Below are 20365 nucleotides of genomic sequence, written 5' to 3'. Positions count from 1 at the left end.
CTTGATTGTCTTGCATGTCTTGTATGTCGCGACTTTGAACAGAATTTAATTCAAATATGACGTCACAATTTAGATAATTACGAGCGCAAAGGGAAAGTCAAATTAAATCGTGAGATTGTCAGTCACTGAGATAATGAGCGTTTACTTGTAGACAAAAAGGGTTACTTAGGCTTCGTCTTTTTAAACTACGAAAAGGTCAGAGTGTATAGCCGGAGAGTCGAGTCACTTCTCTTTTCTTTACGTCATTAAAAAATGTTTCCTTGTGTGTGTGTGTGGGTGTGTGTGGCGGGGAAAGATTCCCCTGTATAAGATAAAACACGAAAACTGAGGAAGTCATAAATATCATGAAAGAAACCAAGCTCGTTAAGGATTACGCTTCTGTAAAGAAGAGTTGGCTGGGAAGGCAATACCGAAATGCGGCGCACGCAAAGTTCAGTACAGCGGACAAGTACTATAAAGATATGCGCGCCAGGAGGTAACATGGCGGACGAGCTGAAGATTTCGATACAATTTAGGTAAGGTTCTGCTCCAGGTTTTCTCCCAGCCTTACAACCGCAGATCGTTTTGATGAGAATATAAACTTTGACTAAAACTTTCTCTTCTTTAAAAGTGGCGGCGCCGAGTTACTGTTCAATAGAGTAAAGGAACATGACGTGGTCTTACAGAAGGATGGAAAGCCATGTGAGTGTCAGATTATCGTTATTTATTTCTGCTAAGAGCTTATTTTCCGAAGAATTTAGCGGTTCACTTAAGCCTTTCCGCTAAATCCTTAATCGGCATACAGATGTTAATAAAATTACTTAAGATGAAAATGCTTTGTTGCAAGTCTCTCATCAATCAAAAAATCAAAAATTCGTATCCTCTTTTTTTGGTCTTTTTTTCAACAGGGAATATTAAAAGATTACTGGCATGGATCAAAGACAACTTGCTTAAGGAAAGACCAGAACTGTTCGTTCAAGGAGAATCAGTGTATGAATCACTGTCTATTGTTAATGAAATATTGCATGTAAAATGCCTTCCTGGATTAATCTAGCTAGATTAACAAGTTATTAATAATTATTTTATTACTCCTTCACTGCTTAATGGGATCAACATCAGACAATTAAAGTACTTTTGTTGCATTATGGTTATCTCAAGTTGAATAAAAGGATGACAGCTGTAGTGGTTGGTACTCACAGACAGCCTCAGAAGTCATTTGAGTGATATTTTGAATAAAAGTAGACTAATGAAATACTCAGAAATAGTTGTGTTTTTTCCTTAATTTTCAGACGGCCTGGTATACTAGTACTGATAAATGAGGCAGACTGGGAATTAATGGTAGGGACAAGGATAGATTTTCTACAAAAACAGCACAAAATACGTCTCCTTGATAACTGATGCTTTTTGCTTTCTGTTAATTAGAAAATTTTCCTTAAGCTTGTAGATTTTGAGGTTTAAGAGCCAACTGAGATGAGCATCAAGTAAGATAAATGAACTTTTTCTGATTTAATAAATCAGAGTTGGTTTCAACAGAAAAATTTTCCTTCCTAAACTCATTACATTCCCTGTGATATCTTTTCATTATTTTTTTTTACTGAAAATCAAGAAAATTTTCTTTCCTCTTTATCCTGGTTTTTAGTGAGTTTTTCTTTATCAAGAGTACACATGAACATGGCAGACATACATTAAAGCACAGGGTTTTACATTAATAGCCCATTAATGCTTTCTTCAAATTATGTAAACTAATTTCAATGTTGAAAATTTCCTCTGCTCTGCATCATCCAGTTTCTGCTCAAACATGCAGAGCAATTGCTTAGGTGTCAAGCACTTATTCCTTTTAACTGCAATGCATTCCTCTCCTTTGATTACTTCACAGGGTGAACTGGACTATGAGTTGCAAGAAAATGATAACATTGTTTTTATTTCTACTCTCCATGGTGGATAAGACTGCATAACTTTATAGAACATTTTCATGGACTAAGGATCAGATAGATGTTGACATTGGCTTGTATTCCATGGGCTCATGATCAAGGTTCAACCAAGAGGAACATGAAGGTCTTAAAAAATTCTTAGAATTTGGAAAGTTTCAATCAAGATGGGAAAATCATCCTGCAATAATCTGAGTTTCATGGAAATGGCAACCAGTTGCAGAGGTCCAAATCTACTTTTCAAGAACAATGGAAATATATGTGCTGGACATTGTGTAAAGACAACAATAACATCTGTGAAATTAGCCTGTATGTTTACCTAAAAAGGAACACTAATCAAGACATATTTGGGTGTACCCAAGGGCTTTCAATGATAAAATAGAGACATAGTTTTATGATGATTTTCACACTCAATTTAGACATTAGATATGCAAGTTATAAGCAAAAGCATTTGAAAAGTGTGTGAAAATGTTGTCCCCTTCACACAATATTGCACACACTTTTCTACTAATTCTTGAAGCCTCTCTGAAGAAAATGTACTCTGATGCATGCACTTTAGAGCCTCAATGGTGATTTGTGACTGAACATGGACAAACCATGATTTCACTCCTATCATGGAGTGCTAAGTAGCAATACCAGAGGTCACACTGGCAAAAATTGAAGATGTGGTTACTAAGATATTCTTGTACAAAGGTTTCCTCAGTGATCATACATTTAGAGGTAAAGAATATTGTCAGCCAGGAGACACTAATCTAACCATGAAGTTTAAACGATTTCATTCTGCAAAGGTTCAAAGACTATTCATAAATACCCTGTTCAGTGAATAAGAATCATGATAACTACATCATATTCAGAGATAAAATCATGAATACAAATGAGTGGCAGACCAGTAGCCTTACCTGAATCTCTTACTATAGTGAATTTATCATGAGCCAATCAATTCAGGTAAACATTATTACTAAGCATTGGTCCATGTGATGGATCAAAGATAGATAATTGCCCTGGATGAAAAACTCCATCCCAAGATTCTCTCTTCAATCCACCAAATGGTTCTGTCTCCAGGGAGGAAAAAAGTTTTCTCCCTCATCATGTGTTGGTGAGTAAAGGCCACTTTTGCTCTGGAGGAGACATCCCAAGTGAAAAAAAAAAACTTTGAGGGGAAATTTTCACTTTGCAAACTTTGACTCTATGGTCAATCTATCAAAAATACCCATTATTTAGCAGTAGCTGACCATAAAACCTGAAAAACATCCACAGTTAGACATTCCACCTACATTTCTATTACAACCTAAGTAAAGCTGGGTCATAGCTATCTCAAGCTTCTAGACACCTCTGTAGAAAATTTTGTGATCAGAGAAATTTCTCTCGCTGGAGGTGGAGACTTCTTGCCTGAAATGAAGGCATATCTGTCATAACTCCCAAAAATACCCATAACATGACAAGTGGCTTGTAGTAAAGATGACAATAAGAACTAGTGTTTGATGAAAGGAGCCTTTTTACCCTTGTGGCAGTAACTTAACCTGCTAACAAGGACAGTGTCGAATTTAGCAAAAGTATCTGGTACTGAAGTATTGAGTTACAAGGAATAGATAGCATTTTAACATGAATTACAAGCAATCATGGTGTTGGCAGATTTTTTTACTGTGTTTTCCTTAGAATAAAATTTTATAAAAGCACTTCCCAAGGAGAAAAACAATTAAAGTACTGGCTTAAAACACAAACCAAGAAAACAACATTTCTTGTTATTTATACATGGCATTTATTGAAAAGCAGAAAGTTACTCCTTTACAGCATATTTTCTCAATGAGAAGTGTGCGAGTTTCTTCTGCTGCTTCTTGGTCTTAAGGGATGCCTCATGCTTAGTAAAAGCACGTCTCATGGCACGCGTCTTCTTGGGTCTGAGATCAAGAGGTTTAAACTTCTTGGATTTGTAGAACTTGCGCAGGTTTTCACGCTGAGTCTGGCTGATAACAGTCAAAACTCGAGCAATGGATTTGCGAACAAGTTTTCTGCAAAGAGACATATTCCTAGTTAGGAATTTATAACTCTGAAAAAATCATCAACAAAGTTTACAATAGTTCTTAGTAGTTTGATAATAGTGTTTGCCAGTTAAAGAAATCAAGGAGAGTCTCACAAGACTAAAAAAAATATATATTCAAGGAACAAAATCATGCTTCTTAAAGCCTTTTTATGATCTGTACCATTAAATAATTTGTTTTAAATCAATCCACTAGCATCATGATCATAATGAAACACAGCCAAAATCATTAACTTGTTACTTATCTAGATGCCAATCTATAAGCAGCTAACATCTGCACCTGATTGGTTAAAGCTGGGTTAAGATAACCCAGGGTTAGTGTGAAATCTGATTTCAGATCTGAAAGCTTCAAAGAAAAATTCAGTATAACTCTCCTTTTCTAAAATTAATGATTGGATGCTTGAAGAGAATATAGAAAATTATCCCATAGAGGCTTTTGAACAAAGGAATAAAGAAACCTAGACTGAAATTTAACCTTGGGTTAGCACTAATCTGCCTTCAAACAACTGGATCTTAATTAACTTTTTCTCCATCATTTCTCAAACATATGTTTCAATGATGTTCCAATATATATAAAAAAATTTCAACTTGATTGGGAGACTGTGCATCCAAATAATAACAAACATTTCTAATTTTCACTAATTCCAATGACGTTGGAAATTGAGCATAATTGCTTACAACAATTGACAAACATTTAATAACAGTTGTGGGAATGTACTAGGCATTTAGATGAAGGCAAAAATAATTAAGGGATGCCTGTTTCACTTCACCCCAGACTTAAACTGACTCTAGAAAACTTCCATCTGCCCAAAAATTGTGTTTTATGGCACTAAGAAAATCAACTGCTGCGAGACTTCCAGAAAGTCTAAAATCATGCACACAGAGCATTACTCTTTTGCAAATCTATTTTTCAGCAATAGTAAATTGGGTGTAGGAAATCATTTAGTAATGAACAATTTTATCATGTTTTCACAGTTAAGATCTAGCTTTAATGTGAGTAGAAATAAGTACAGGTTTTGGAGTTCAAACAGAGACAGTTTTGGAAAAAATCATGTTATCACTATTGGTTTAACAACTTAGGATTGGTTTATTAATTCATTTCAACTCACATTTTGGACAGCTTGGATGCAGCCCCTCCAGTAACCTTGGCGACTTCTAAGGAGGCCAACTCATTCTTCAGCTCATCGAGCTGCCTTAGAAGATCTTCTTTTTTCTTCCCTCGAAGTTCGTGAGCTTTGACCTTCACCTGAAGTGTATTTAAATACATATATATGTACTTAGCATCTTCGCATCGCGTGATCAGTGACAAAGGAATATATCAAGGAATGTACCAACGTATTCACGAGTCAAGACAAACCTCGTTCGAATGGATACTCTTACACTTCAACTTTATTTTCAAACTCTCGTGTTTCCTTTATTATTTTGCACGGAGTTCGCTCCATAGGAAAATCTACCGATTACTCGATCCTTAACAGCTAACTTAACAGTTGAGTTCTAATATTTTAGATTTTGGTAGTAATATACTTAATATCTTAAGTCGATGATTCGTCACTCAGTGAAGTTTACGCATAACGAGGAGCTGTTACCAGAAGTTACGAGTGTACAAATTAACGCTTTGATAATCAGCTATATCAAGGTTGAAACGTTAAGATATAACTATCAATGAGGAGATTAAGGTTTATTGTCACTAGGGGAAACTGCATGGTGAAGTAAAGACAATAACAGATTCGATGGAAAAGGATGTTTACAACATAGATTTTCACGAAAACCCACCATTTTGGATGTTGGTTAAGAGAGAAAGAACTATGGGATTTTGAGTAGCCTCATGGGTAACGAAACCGCTGAAAGTTTAAGGAGATCGTGGGCCCAATATCGGCTCGAAGGATCCGGGAAAGAGGGAAAGAAAAATTTGAGAGAAGTCTAATTGAGAGGTTTGGCAAGGGAATACGATCAAGAACGGTTACGGCCCAAGATAATGAGATTCATGAGTGAAATATCGTAGAAACTAAGCAACAAAACAAAAAGGGTAGGAGCCTACTCGCGTGTGCAAATTACTACAGACAAGATTATTTTTCTAGCCTTGAACCATATGCCCCAGGAGGTTTACGTTGTATTGCATCCAGCATAGAATCCTGATTTTTCGAATGTGAAATATTTGATTTTCTCAAAATCTTATGAAATGGAAATAAAGGAACAAATTGTACTCTCATTTGTGAGTCAAGGAGAGAAATCATTATGACGTAACTGAGTACTATTGTTACGCGAGGATAATTAATGTGGAAGAGCTTCCACATCTATTGGGCGAAATCAACGTATTGGTGTGATTTAAAAGACCAAATTTAGGTAGAAGTAAGACTTGGATTTGCAATTTTTGCCCCTGCATTTCATTCTTGCCCGCCCCCTTGATGATTCAGATGGACTCTGGTGATTTTGAACAGACAAGTAAGTAGATTTCCTGCAACGAGAGCTATCTGAGTCTAATAAGGATAACATCAGAAGTAGAATTGCTTCCACTATACAATCAGCGTCACTACATGGCATCAACTTGACTAAAGACGAACAAAATGCCCTTAAACGACTGAAAAACGACAAGGACAAAGTTATTCTACCAGCCGACAAAGGACGAGTTACTGTTGTCATGGACAAGACTGACTATCACGACGAAATGGACGCAATAGTTAACGACAAACAAACCAACGAAGAACTCAAACGCGACCCGACTTCTGCGCTTCAACGCAAACTGAACAGCACATTACTGATACTTAAGAAGACAAACGCCATTGACAGCCAACGCTACTACCGACGATGGTGTTCAGTACCACAGCCACCGAAACTTTATGGTCTGCCGAAACTACACAAACCTGGTTTCCCAATGCGACCTATTGTTTCTTTCTGTGGTTCTCCGACATGCCATGTCCAAGTACCTGATGACAATAGTGCAACCGCTCACCGACAAATCCAGACGTGAACTACACTCTACCGGGGACTTCATTAACGCCACTAACACTATACAGATACCTAACGACTACAAACCAGTGTCACATTGTTTCGAAGCGTAAATAAGATACTTTCGAAACACTTCAGATTCGATTGTCTAAATGGACTCCCCCAGAGGGCCAATTTGCATCTTTCGATTATTTCATCGAAAATAAAGATTTTTTCATCATCAAAAATGCAGCCTCAAATTTAAATTCAATCGTAACACCAAATTTTCTAACCTTTCTTCAGAAGAGTGGTCGGCACTAAAATGTCTAAAAAACGCAAAGACATAGTTATTTAATTGGCTGACAAAGGCGGTGCAGTCGTTGTTTGGCGGGCCGACCCCCTACCAAAAAAAAAGAAGCACGCACTTGAAATTTTTCGTTATTTTAATTTCCTTAGCCAAAACAAATTTATTTTCACTATGAATATTACATCTCTTTATACTGTCATTCTCGATGACAGAGGTGTCCGGGCCCTCAAACTTTTCTTTTTCAAGCAACGCACTGTTAAGGAACCTAGCTCTGAAACACTACTCCGTCTAGCTGAACTAGCATTTACAGGCAATTGCTTTCATTCGGTAGCAACTACCACAAACAAACTGATGGCCTTGTCATGGGTACTAAAATGGGATCCAGCTACGCAAATCTTTTCGTTGGTTTTATCGCACACCAATTTTTTAGTCAATACCACGGCCTCAAACCTGAACTCTACGGCCGATACATTGACGACTGCATCGGCGCTACCTCCAGTGTACCAGAGTGGAGTGCACTCAGTTTATAACCGCCGTCAATTCCTTTCACCCGGCTCTTAAATATACCTGGGAAATTTCCGACACTTATTTGGCTTTTCTAGACATCAAAATTTCAATTGAAGGCAACGGTCTATGCACTAGTGTTTACTACAGACCTACAGAGTCACATAGTTGTTGTATTCATCTTCGCATCCATCACACGTCAAGATTTCCATAACTTTATCACAGTTTCTCAGACTTCGTCGTTTATGAGTAGTGACGACTCTGATTTTTTTGAAAATCAGAGACAATGTGCCAGTTTTTCTACAAACGTGGCTATCCTGTTTCTGTCGTTCAAGCGCGCCACCACCGTGCTCAACAAATTGATCGACGGACAGTACTACAACTGGATTATTTAGTGTCAACAGCTGGGTTGAAAACGTAAATTGGCCACCATAAAGAGTAAAAAAGCTGACGTTTCGAGCGTTAGCCCTTCGTCCAATTCTCTGACGAAGGGCTAACGCTCGGAACGTCAGCTTTTTTACTCTTTATGGTGGCCAATTAACGTTTTCAACCCATTTGTTAACACTAAATTACTTGCTATACTCTCCCACCGACGCAGCACCACAGTTTCTTTAGAAACCTACCCCCTTTATTTATTCGTACGACAAACGGCTAAGAAGGAAAATACTAATCTCATTCCATTCACTGCTCGCATTTCACTCTTACAACCACGCAGTTAAGTCTATCAGTCTTGAAAAATTTAAATTACTCCAAAACGATTCAGAGACTGGTACTATCTTTCGCAACTACCACTAATTTCATTTAAACGTGATAACAAAATAGGCAACTTTTTGGTCAGAAGTTAATTTCAAACCAATGACCAATCTGGAACTTTCAAACGCGCGCGCTCGCTCACGATGCAAAACTTGTCGTTTCATTCATAACGTAGAGACAGTGTCGGAATCCAAGAGATCCATTAACATCACTGATCACTTCACGAGCACCTCCACCAATGCCACTTACTGCATAACTTGTACTTATTGTAAAAAGTTATATATTGAAAGAAATGACGAGGATGCATCTAAGCCAGTCGCTAGACACTTAAATCTCCCTAATTATTCGAAGCAGCATATGGTGGTTTGTGGCCTTTCCCAACATCTAGGCAGTTCGGAAAGCCGCAAAACTCTAGAGCAAAAATTTAGCTCCCAAATTAGCACTCTTAATCCCCACAGTATTAACGAGCGCTTTTCATTCAACTAATTTATTCTAGTTTTCTCGTCACCATATTCCCAGCAATAGCGTAGCTCCATTTTCTCCATAGAAACCCACACACATCCTACAATTCCTCCAATTGCTCTGACGAAGGGCTAACACTCGAAATGTCAGCCTCATAACTCTTTCCTGTGGTCAATTTACGTTGTCAACTTAGTTGATAATACCAAATTACCCTGTATCTTTTTTAATGGTTAGGCCATGCAATTTTGTGCGACTTTAGCACTGACAATGTGGTCAGATATATCTGAAATATCAATATATTATCAAGATATTTCATATATTTATTTCATAGGTACTGAGATTTACCCACAAAAATCGTAGTGAATAAAATTCGTACTGATTCTAAATGTAGCCAATCAGGAGTACGAACGACAAAATTTCACCGTGAGAAATTATCGTTCGTCCAATCAGCAACGCGAACGACGAAATTTCACTAATGATGAATGAACGTACTGAAAAGAACGTCATGCGAGAGCCGTTGCACAAAACCCGCGCGCTTTGAAAAATGGCCGAGGGAAGGTTCGCTTCTGTTTACTCAGTTGAAGAATTCATTTTAGAACACGAAAACAAAAATACCGCTCAAAAAACTGGAAGAGATGTAAGATTGCTTGAAAGATTTTTGAAAACGAAGGACGAAGACAGGAAAATTGAAGATATTCCAGCGGCTGAGTTGAATGAATTCATTAGCGAATTTATTATCTCCGTACGCACTAAAGATAGCAACGAGTACGAGCCGACTTCGCTTCGAAGTTTAATGGCCAGCTTCGAACGACATTTTAAGAAAAAGGGCTATTCTGCCCCATTTGTGCTATTTGTCTACCAAAGACAACACGAAAAAATCTCAGCACCTATGAAATAAACACATTACAGCATGGAAAATGCTTTGTACGATTTTCATTCACTCGTTGATACGTATCAGAAAACTCACTCGTTCGCTGCGCTCACTCGTTCGTTTTCTGATACTACACAACTCGTGAATAAAAATCGTACGCGCGCATTTTCCATGAAGTAATCTCTGTATCTGAAGTGTCAAACTAAAGACTTAAAACTGGAAAAATCTGAAACAAAAAAAGCACGATGGATGACAAGAGACCACAAGCTACTCATGTTCTCCAGTATAGGATAGATCGCATTGAGATACTGATAAATTGTAACTCTTATAAAAGGTTGTCTTTTCCAAGTTTATCTTAATCTCAATGAAGATCTAACTTGCGATATTGAAAAATTATTTAGGTTAGTAGGTGAAAGTTACTTTCTTAACTGATAGGATGATTAATCTACCTTTCAATTCAAAGTTTACCAATGATCGCACGTCTCAATGAACCAGAAAAGAGGTCGCATATGAAATGCCTAAGATTTCATGATCTATCTCATTTAACTCCCTCGCATACAATTTCTTTGTTTGAATTTTTCGAAAGTATTTATTTGCATGTTATAATTCCTTTTTCAGCTTATCCTCGGAATGATTGAAAGCGATCTCCTCTTTCCGTGGCTGGATCCTAACATTCACGCCATGAGAGACCACTTGAGGTATCTCCATAACTGCCAAGCGATGAGCAAAGCGAGAAAATTCACCCATTTTGTCCAGAGACACCCTGTGGCTTCAGTCTTCCTGGGCACCTTCATGATAACTGGTTTTCTTCCGTTCTTTTTGTTCCTCGCCTTCGTCGTAGGATCTTCAGTATTTGTACTGTTCTCTATTCTTCTGTTTCAAGGCGGGGCTCTTGCGATAGGCTTATTGTCTCTCCTTGGAGTTTTTGTCCCGATCGTGCTATTTGGAACTAAAATAGCAGCCCTTGTCTACATCTTCTACATCATCACTGCAACAGGTCTGAGAGCAATACACGTTTTTACCGGCACGATCGTGTGGGTACCGTCAACGATTTTCAAAGCCGTGAACCAAAAATTTCACGACACTTTTCCATCTCTGGGGGACGAAATACGATTAGAAATCCCGCATCGACGTCGCTCTAGTTCATTTATGCAATAATATGGATAGTCCAAAACTTGGTGAGGCAAAACGACGCGCACACGTCTTTTAGGTTTGATGTTACAGAGCCATCGCAGATGATACCAGAGAATAAACTAATAATTTGCTGAAGCTGCTTCCACCAGTAAATCTCACTTTACAAATCACTCTCCCTATAAAACAGAAACGCTTTTTTTCGGCCAGGGGAAATTAAACCGCACAAAGCATAACGTCTTAAAAAAGATAGAAGAAATTAAGATAGCTAAAGGGAACTCAGACAAATCGAGCGAAGGCCTGATAGCTGAGGTCTCTAAAAGATCGTTAGACTTTCACCGATCACAGTGCCCAGCGCTGCAGAGCCATCAACAAAGATTTCACTCAATTCCTTTTTCCCTCAAAGTTGAAGAAAATGCTATTAACTTCAGTGTGGTTTCTCATTTGAAAACTTTTGGCTAGAGAATGTAATATTGCCCGAGTGAAGCAAGAAATTTGGAATAATCCCGAAAAACCAATGGGCTTGTAAATCCTACAACATTGGTTTAAAGTTTTACAATTTCTCAAAATTCAATATGGATGATTCAGAATTAATGCATATGAGATAGGGATGATTCAGAATTAATGCACATGAGTAAACCCAATCAGGAAATATGATAACAATCCTCTCAATCCTCAGGGTTATTTAGTTTCCCGTACTGCAGGGCTTGGTGAGTAGTGAGAGAAAATCGCCTGGGAACCCCCCCCCCCCCCCGCTTATTTTGACCCCGAGAGAGTGAATTTTCTTAAAGACCAAAGCTGTAAACCAACACATCTTCAAAATGTATGTCGACGTCATCGTCTGAATAAGACAAGTAGTTGTAGATAAATACTTTGTAAGCCAAAAGATTGTACTTCATATAATGTCCCTTAACCCTTTACATCCTAAGATCAGTATGCATTTTCTCCATACATTTTTAGAGGCTGACAGGGAGAATTTCTTATACAATCAAGAGGTACTTTAGTTGGTGATCATCTCCTCTATTCTCATGACTTCTATTTTTGATTCAGGGGTGATATAGTGAGGAGAAATTAGATTCTAGTCACTCTTAGGGGCTAAAGGGTTAACAAGGGAATAAACCTCTCCAGTACCAACGGATGCTTCGTACTTTACTTCTCTAAGACACTTTAATAAATATTTCTCCTCGATAAATCCATATTTACAAAACGCATCTCAATCGATAACAACCGAATCAACGGCCGATCTCTTTGGCTGGGGGGGACACGGAGGGGAAACCATATCACGACTTCGCTTTCCGAGTATTTGCCGTTGCACGTCCCGATCATCTTCGGAAACGGCGTTTTTCGTGTGAATCTCATTTAACATATGTTGAGGAACTAACACAGGAGTGTGGCCGTCTGAACTACCCCCCGTGGATGCTATCAGACGCTTGGCATCCTCTATCGTAGGGACGAGTACCACGAGCCCCTGGGGAATGTTTTGTTCGCTACTTCGTGACGATCGTCTCGACAGAATGATCGGTTTTTTTGTTGGAGACGTGATTTTTTGAGGCGTAACTGAGCTTTCAGCGTTATTAGGTAAAGAGATAACGGCCATGGGTGGGGCCTGGGAGGCCGTCATGTGACAAGTTGACGACAAAACTGGAGACTTTTCAGGAGCATGCTCCAGTTTGGAAACTACCGCTGCCAATGACACAGGCTCAGTCGAATTGTTCAGTGCAGAACTAATAGCTTCAGTCTTAGGTGAAATGAACGGCATACCGACATCTGAATTTAGGGGGCTTGTTCCTGTATATCTCCTATTGGGTGAAGAAAGGCCGTTTGCATCGACCCGCGTGTCTGTTTGTTTGTTTTTCTCCGGCAAAGACGTAAGCGAGACGTAGCCAAGAGAATCACTAGAAACTCGACTTGGTTGTGATTTGTCATCAAATATATTACACGATCCTTCGGTTCTACATTCCTCCAAAACTCTTTTTCCGTCTGGAGCACCGCTTGGCTGTTCGGGTGGTACATGTGACCGGGCTGAAGACACGGTATCAGTCTCCTCGCGCGTTACTGAAGATGACACGACCCTCTCGACCAATAAGCTTTCGGTTAACGTTTTTGTTTTCTCCTTCGCGTCCTCCTCTTTTTCAGGGCGATCAGTCGCTGATGCTGGCGGGCTGTCATAAGAGTAGCTACTGGATGGAACCACTAGGAACTCTGGCTCAAGGGTAGCAGCCAGAACAGGAGCAGGCACTCTCATCAACTCTAAGTGATCTCTGAGCACAGTTTTTACTGAAAGACGGAAAAACAAAGCAAACTTCAATAGCTGCATGGGGCGCTTCTCGATTGACTGTCGTAAAACTAAAACCTGGCCAATCAAAAAAAGGAAAACCGTAAAGAGCCAATGAGGACTCAAAGTTAAAACAGGTCAACCACCTAAAGCGCGAGAAAACGCGGGCGACCAGGTCGCGATACGCGTTATCTTTTCATCTGATTGATTGAGAGAGTGGCGGGAATTCTCTGAACCAATCACAGAGCAAAGTAACGCAATTCCGGATTACTTTTGACACTCAACTTAAAGTTGCTCTGATCACATATTACCAACGAGATCTGAAATTTGAGTATTTAGGCTTCGCAGACTTCGGCTCTAGCATAGTTGTTCAAAGTTTAACTAATGTTATCCACCACATAAATCACTATCCGCTTGATATCATACATTGATTTGCGAAGCGTTATTTGTTAAATAGTGATATATTAGGCAGTAACAGTTAACCAACCAATCACAGCCAGGTCAGTAAAAACAGCTGCAGTAACGACACCATGCTCGAGATTGGTTAGTCATCAAGGTGGATATTGTTAACCCTTTAACTCCCAAGATCTGATTGTCAATTCTCCCTTCTAGCTGCCGCACATTTCCTTGTAAATTAGTTACGAGAATTTGGTGTTAGATCTAGATAACAACTTCTACCTGGTACATTTGAGTATTCTTATTACCTGTTTGCTGGATAGTAAATGGATATTCTAGGGAGAAGTTACTTGTTAATCACCTCTGGGAGTTAAGGGGTCAAAATAATAATTACTCAACGTATATATTTAAAGCAGGTATTACCTGAAGAGTTCTTTTCTTGAAATGCTGCTGTCAGAGATTCAGAGGATATCACCTTAGCGGGACTCATGCTTTGCTTGCGATGTCTTCGTGAAAACTTGTGGAAAGAGACGGCACCACCTCCATATGGGATGTTAAGGTGATCACCTGTCATTGCATAACCAACAGGGACACCACGAGACATGGACGAAAGTGTGGTAGACCTGCGGGAGCAACCAACTTCATCATCAACCGTTTGCAAGACATCAATTACCTGAAGTAACTGATGTGCCATTGGAGAAGTTGAAGCAGACTCTTTCCTTGAAGAACTTCCATCCTCGCTTGAGCTGTTTTTGCTCTCCTCTTGACTCAGTGCACTTTTACTGGTAGGACTGGATTGAGGTAGGCTTGTTGAAACATTTGTTGGTTCCGTTACCACCACACTGTTGGGAGACATGCTCACCGCATGAAGTGGAGGTGGAGGCACATCTGGACCTACTTGGATGATAGCTCTGGCAGGAGAGGCATGACATTGGGAATGAAATGCCTGTGGAACATGATGGACATTTGCACGGGAAAGGCATGTTGAGCAGTGACAATGCACTGGGACTTGATGCATAACACATGGCACTTGGCCATGCTCATGTGATGTTGCACAGTCTGATGGAGTGGCAGCTTGATTCCCTAACGACAAACTTGACTTGCTCAACTTGTATACCTTAGGCCCCTCACTGTCATGAACAATCACCTTCTGTTCATCAGATGTTACAGTGGGAGGAGCCCACAATGGTTGAGACCTACTCACTCCTGCTGTAGCTGCTGCACTCTGTGGCTGTGGTATTGCCAATCCAGTGGCACTACCTTCTGTCAAAGTGCTAACAGTTCTTTGGGCTAGGTCAACTTGATCCTGAAGAATGTTCAGGGTGTCTGAGGCGTGCTTCATTTGGTTTCGAAGAAGACTAAGACACTGGTTTGCAAAAGAGACCTGATTTTTAAGAACAGTAATACTTTCTTTAGCATCCTGAACCTGACGTAATAGAGTTCCCTCTGGTGCTTTAGGTTCCTTCACAATACTGCTAGATTCACTCTGTGCATTAGCTGATGTGGAATAAGAGCTCTCAGTCACAGGAGCTGACTCCATGATCATATGAGATCAGCTTCATACACAACTGAAAAGAAGAGAAAACCAGGTTTGGATCAATTCTAAGTAATCAGTGTAATAGAGAAGAAATGAATTGCAAGTAAAGTGAGTAGCATATCATCACATAAAAATTTTCAACCTGATTTATAAACAAACAAAGATCAGACCAAATGAATAAAGGGGTACATTTTCAAACAAACTGTTGTGTCAGTGGAGGTATTACAAGATATTTTTATTTTATCAACTGAGTTGATAATGTGCATTGGCCTCTGTAAAGAGTTGCCTAAGCTGAAGTTTTGAGCATTAGCCCTTTTTCAGAGTTCTGACAGCTACAAAGCTCTAACCAAAATACTGACAATTCCCTTTAAACAACTTACTTCTTCTTGGAAGGGTAAGAATTAAACATTAAGTTAAATTATTTTGCAACCTGACCCAATGAAATAAAAAATTAAATTCTGCATTGTAACTTCACCAGTGTGTCACTTTGAATTAAGCATTACCATACTCCATAAAGGCTTTCTACATATACCTAATTGCCATAAGGTTGCCATAGAAGAGGCAAAACAAAAAGGAAAAAAGCCAAAAAGGATCCTATTGGTACATAAAATTAACCCCTTGTTACATGATGTATATCACAGAATTTCCATGAACCAAATAATTTTCTGATTGTTATATCATCCTTATAAAATATGTCCTCATTAAATTTGGATCTCTTATACATTTATTTCTAAGCACTGAGACACTAAGAGAAAATAACTCAATCAACACTATAAAATCTATAAAAGACCTCCATAGAGAATTTATGTTAAAAATATAAAAACACAATATTTCCATTTTGTGCACCTCCTCAAGAATATACATTCATACAGCCTTTTGTGAGTTAATGAGGCATTGATCAATTAAGACTTGATCAATTAAGACTTCAAGTGTGAAATAACCTGTTATAGGCAGGGTTAATTTCTGAATAACAACCCATGTTGGTGGAATGTTGGATACAGATAATTAAAGAGATTTAAAAAGAAAAATTAAAAATTTTTGTAAACATAACAGAGAAACCTATACATGTATCATTTGTAATTGATAGAACTTGAAGCACTAATACAATAAATTAATTTAAATTTGAGGCTTTTGCCAATTTCAAACAAAATCTAAAAATGAAACAAATGATACCATCAATATTGCTATGGTCAACTGAAGAGAACTTAAATATATATATATATATATTAAACAAATAAAAAACACGCCTAGTGCATTGTTGAGTTATATAAGCATGCAGGAATTTTTAAGAGCTGAGAAGCACGAGCCGAAGGCCAGTGCTTCTTGCACTTCTTGTGTGTTCTTAAAAATTCCCAAGTGCTTATATAACTCAACAATGCTCAAGGAACAAGTTTTTCTTTTTCTTTTCTAAAATGTATTGTGAATTGCACATGCTCATACTAATGACATAAGCTGCATGCATTATATCTCAAAAGTGCACTCCTGTAAGGCGCATGCTTTATGGAAATATAATGAACTAGTTCTCACCAATCATGGCATGCACATTTCTCTGAACATTTTATAAATAAATATATATCTATATTGCAATTACACAAACAATAGAGCAGGGGGGAAGGAGCAAGAGAAAGTTTTAGATTCAGTCAAGAAGTATTTTTTTCATTGCCTATTTCATCAGCCATAAGACTTTGTTTGAGAAACCTTCTAGTACTTATGAATCATCATCAATTGATTACAGACACACTGGACACTGCCAAGATTGCAAGAAGCATTGCTTATACCAACAAACCACAGAAAGGATATTTGAGAAATTATGAAGGGCTGTGTACTTTGCTTCATGTATGATCTGCCCCCCCTGCCCCACCCACCCCAGCCATTTCCAAACAATTTCTCACTTCTGATTATCAATCATCATTCTGCACTGTATTACTGAGTTTCACTGTACACATCATTTGCTTAACAAGCATTAGCACATTATCATAGTTCTAGCAAGGCTGTTAATGAGAGGAACACTTTTATCAACAAGTTTTGTTGGAACTGAAATAATTCACCAGAGCTCTGAGTGGCTGAAAAACATATCATTAATTGTAGGAGTAAATCAATAGAAAACTACAGCTTATAAATTTGATGTTTGAAAGCAAAAGACTGCACTTTTCATGTTCATCCAACAAAGCAACCTCCTTGGAATGCTAGGAGAACACCCAAAAAATTGTTAATCACTCAACACCTGCCTTTGACTTGTGTTCTCCCTACATCCCTTAAAGGTTTTTAAGCTGCTTACATAATAGAGAGTGTAGTCTATGGTCTAAGTTTAATCGATTTACATTTTTTATCCACTGGACAGAAGTTTATCCACGAAGAGCATCATCCAACATTTAAAACAAAAAATGTAAGCTTCATAAGAACACAAACGTAATAAAAGCAATAATTTAATTTTGCCCATATCTTTATCTTTTTCATAGTGTTGAGGAAACATGACACCAGAAGCTGTTTTATGCATTTGAGACAGACCTAGATTTTATGTGTGTAAAAAAGCTGACCTTTGATTTATCTTATTCAGTGTAGTCACAGGACACTCCAATGATTTATCTCAATGAATAGGAAAAAAAATATATTTATGAGTAATGATCAAAGGTGAATTTAAATCAATCAGAAAATTGCAAACAGCAAAAGATCTGTTTATGAGAAGTTTGAAATAAAAATTGCCACTCTATTTACACCAGTGTCCATATGTATAAATAACTTGAAAATATAATTTTCACGCGAATTCAGTAACTCGAGCACAAAGACATCAAACAAAAAATTATAGAATATTTGATACTCCGTAGGAACAAAGTCCCATAGACATCTATTTAAGAAAAAATTGTATTTGGTTTTTATAAAAACTTCTTTAATGTTGATCACCACATGCAGGGCAACCTTATACAAAATATTCGATTTTTACAATAAACTGTAAGATACCACATGTGTCGACTGACTTACGAGTTTGAACCATGCGCTGAATTCTACGATCAAAAGTACGTGTCTCTACAACGAAACAACTCAACTATCTCGCAGTGCTGAATTAAGGTTTACGTACTCACTTGAATTAAGGCTTTTCTTTCGGACTTACACGAACAAATAAGCATGGTCACGCGGTTGAAAACAAAACCTTACACACGCCACGATTCGGTGAAAATAAAATCTACGCAAAAAAGTACATTGTTCTGTAAATTATAGTGGTGCTTCACACCGTAAATTGTAAATTTTTCGCACCTGTTGAGTAAGACTTCGACTGACGTACCAGCACCGAAAAAAAAACAGCCCCTAATTCCCAAAAGATTAAGAAAAAAACACGATCGAACGAGAACCAATGTACTCGACTGCACACAATCGCAGCCCAAATTTTCCGCAGGCAATATTAAATTTCCCGGGAATATCACTCAACCCTGTAAAATACGATTTTTGGTTCGGAAGCGTTCAACCGATAAGTGATCTTTTAGAAAATCAATCGCAACAAGGACAATGAAGCAAATTCAATCGGACCGAATTCAACACACAAGAAGTGACAAACACGCAGTCTGTAGCTCGTACTCATCGGAAATTATAACTACCTTTCACGCGATGATTTTCCTTGCCAAGCTTCAAATTTACTTCCCTTTCGCGCCCGTCGACAAAGCTTTCACGAGTACACATCTAAAGATCGCAAACGCCGACGAGCGACGCAAGGTTTCGCATCCAAGGATGAAATCTTCGTTTAGGAATCGCCTCAATAGATGGGTCTTCGTTACTGCGAAGGCAATTAGAATATAAAGGGTATATTAGCCGCGGATTTCATTTTGCAATTAGGTGCCATTGTCTCACGAACCAATTGGAGAACGAAATGGGACAGGCGGCAGTCTCGTTTATTTCTTGGGCAGACCACTCGTTGATTCCAACCAATGATAAGCAAGGAAACCACAATGAATGCCAATCAAGTCGTTTTAATCACGGGCTGTTAATGAGACACCCAGCCAATACCGAACTCGCTCGTTCATTAGCTTACCATGCTATCAGAGTTGATTTCTCAGAACATAACAACCTTGAATTGATCCAGATAGAGTTTCAACTTTTGATATCGAATGAATAGATGAGTGTTATTTTGCAGATGCAAAGGAAATCGTTAAAGATAACGAGCAAGACAAGTCGCTTATTAAAATCGCATCTCTGGAGAATTGTAATTAAATTCTTTTAATTGTTACAATATACTTCGCGGGAGATATACCTTAAGCTGGGGAACACCTGCACTATCTTCAGTAATAAACAGCAAAGTGATTCAGGAAAAATACTACTGTTCATACCATTGGTAGAGGCAAGAACACATGAGGAAATCAAAACTCTGTTTTTAGATTCTTTCAAAGTAAACAGTCTAATTTATTTAAACACATCAATTTTATACATTTGCATTTTCCTATTTGCGTTCCCATCCACCTTTGCGCCCGCAAATTTCGATATTCAGGAAGATTTCATTATAAGGAGCCTACTTCACATCCTCAAGCGAAAACTTCACCTCGTTTCGAGGAAAATGAGAGGAGGTCGGTATGATGGTTTGGTTTATCGAACGCCAATATGCTTCCTAAGAAATCACGCTTAATTTTTTGCTCTAAGAAAGTGTTAAAAGGAAAAAGGAAAAAGGAAATGAAAACTTGTTGACAGTTTAAGAGCATATGCCCGGTCTTGCTTACTAGTCAGGTATGGAAAATAATCCATGGCAATCTGACAAGCAATGCGGGTAATCCGAATTCAGAAAATATACTAATTCCATCGGATTTTCCTCTGTTCCACTCAGAGATAAGTCTTTACAAGCTGTATCACTTGTATAACTTGTTCACTGCTATTGTTTTCCCGCTAATACATGTTCACCTTCAGTTCCTATTGGTTATTCGTGAGAATTGTCTCCGTTCGGTTTGGTTGCCGTGATTTCCTCGGTTTTAGTTTAAAGGTGTTATGAATCACTTGGTGGAAAATCGTTCTATTGACCCTAGACCGATGTGAATCGTAGCAGCAGCAGCAGCAGCAGCAGCAAAACCTTTGAAGGATTCATATCCAGTTACGTTGCTAGAAATCAATTCTCCGTTGAGCTTTTCTCAGATTCTCTTTACTTCCGCTAATACACTAAAAGGAAGGCGTTGGTGTTCGTTGACTTCCATGGTAACAAGCCAAGTCGCCCGAAAGTCATCTCGTCCAAAGTCAAGTCGCCCGATATAGAAATCGGAGGACATGATTTAGGTTTTTGGGCGACCT

General features: G+C 38.4%; 3 protein-coding genes and 1 pseudogene across 3 annotated transcripts; 2 read left to right on the top strand and 2 right to left on the bottom strand.

Annotated features, from left to right (window-relative positions):
* Positions 1-474: 474 nt before the first annotated feature.
* LOC131796000 (ubiquitin-related modifier 1) lies at positions 475-2549 on the top strand. The gene is made up of 5 exons (XM_059113645.2): positions 475-515; positions 611-681; positions 888-969; positions 1269-1317; positions 1856-2549. The coding sequence occupies exons 1-5, from the start codon at positions 481-483 to the stop codon at positions 1922-1924; spliced, it is 306 nt and encodes a 101-aa protein (XP_058969628.1). The 5' UTR covers positions 475-480; the 3' UTR covers positions 1925-2549.
* Positions 2550-3642: 1093 nt separating this feature from the next.
* On the bottom strand, positions 3643-5768 carry LOC131795998 (large ribosomal subunit protein uL29-like). The gene is made up of 3 exons (XM_059113644.2): positions 5719-5768; positions 5055-5191; positions 3643-3916 (listed from the first exon to the last, which is right to left on the bottom strand). The coding sequence occupies exons 1-3, from the start codon at positions 5719-5721 to the stop codon at positions 3685-3687; spliced, it is 372 nt and encodes a 123-aa protein (XP_058969627.1). The 5' UTR covers positions 5722-5768; the 3' UTR covers positions 3643-3684.
* A 591-nt stretch (positions 5769-6359) lies between these two features.
* On the top strand, positions 6360-8920 carry LOC136280291 (uncharacterized; annotated as a pseudogene).
* A 3126-nt stretch (positions 8921-12046) lies between these two features.
* Positions 12047-18929, bottom strand: LOC131796002 (platelet binding protein GspB-like). Its single transcript, XM_059113647.2, has 3 exons — positions 18697-18929; positions 13993-15137; positions 12047-13175 (listed from the first exon to the last, which is right to left on the bottom strand). Exons 2-3 carry the CDS (start codon positions 15113-15115, stop codon positions 12112-12114), a joined length of 2187 nt encoding a protein of 728 aa, XP_058969630.2. The 5' UTR covers positions 15116-15137; positions 18697-18929; the 3' UTR covers positions 12047-12111.
* Between the last annotated feature and the right edge of the window lie 1436 nt (positions 18930-20365).

Source organism: Pocillopora verrucosa, chromosome 4 (genome assembly GCF_036669915.1).
Source record: "Pocillopora verrucosa isolate sample1 chromosome 4, ASM3666991v2, whole genome shotgun sequence".
Taxonomy (NCBI): Eukaryota; Metazoa; Cnidaria; class Anthozoa; order Scleractinia; family Pocilloporidae; genus Pocillopora; species Pocillopora verrucosa.
Note: the sequence above shows the minus strand (reverse complement) of the source record. Positions and strands in the feature narration are given on the sequence as shown.

What these genes read in the sequence shown, in the direction of transcription:
- LOC131796000 (XM_059113645.2), top strand. Translation starts at nt 481, where the DNA reads ATGGCGGACGAGCTGAAGATTTCGATACAATTTAG. An exon ending in ACAGAAGGATGGAAAGCCAT is followed by an intron (nt 682 to 887) that starts GTGAGTGTCAGA and finishes TTTTTTCAACAG; the next exon opens with GGAATATTAAAAGATTACTG. An exon ending in TTCGTTCAAGGAGAATCAGT is followed by an intron (nt 970 to 1,268) that starts GTATGAATCACT and finishes CTTAATTTTCAG; the next exon opens with ACGGCCTGGTATACTAGTAC.
- LOC131795998 (XM_059113644.2), bottom strand. An exon ending in GCATCCAAGCTGTCCAAAAT is followed by an intron (nt 3,917 to 5,054) that starts GTGAGTTGAAAT and finishes GTCTCTTTGCAG; the next exon opens with AAAACTTGTTCGCAAATCCA.
- LOC131796002 (XM_059113647.2), bottom strand. Translation starts at nt 15,115, where the DNA reads ATGATCATGGAGTCAGCTCCTGTGACTGAGAGCTCTTATTCCACATCA. An exon ending in TCAAGAAAAGAACTCTTCAG is followed by an intron (nt 13,176 to 13,992) that starts GTAATACCTGCT and finishes TCCGTCTTTCAG; the next exon opens with TAAAAACTGTGCTCAGAGAT.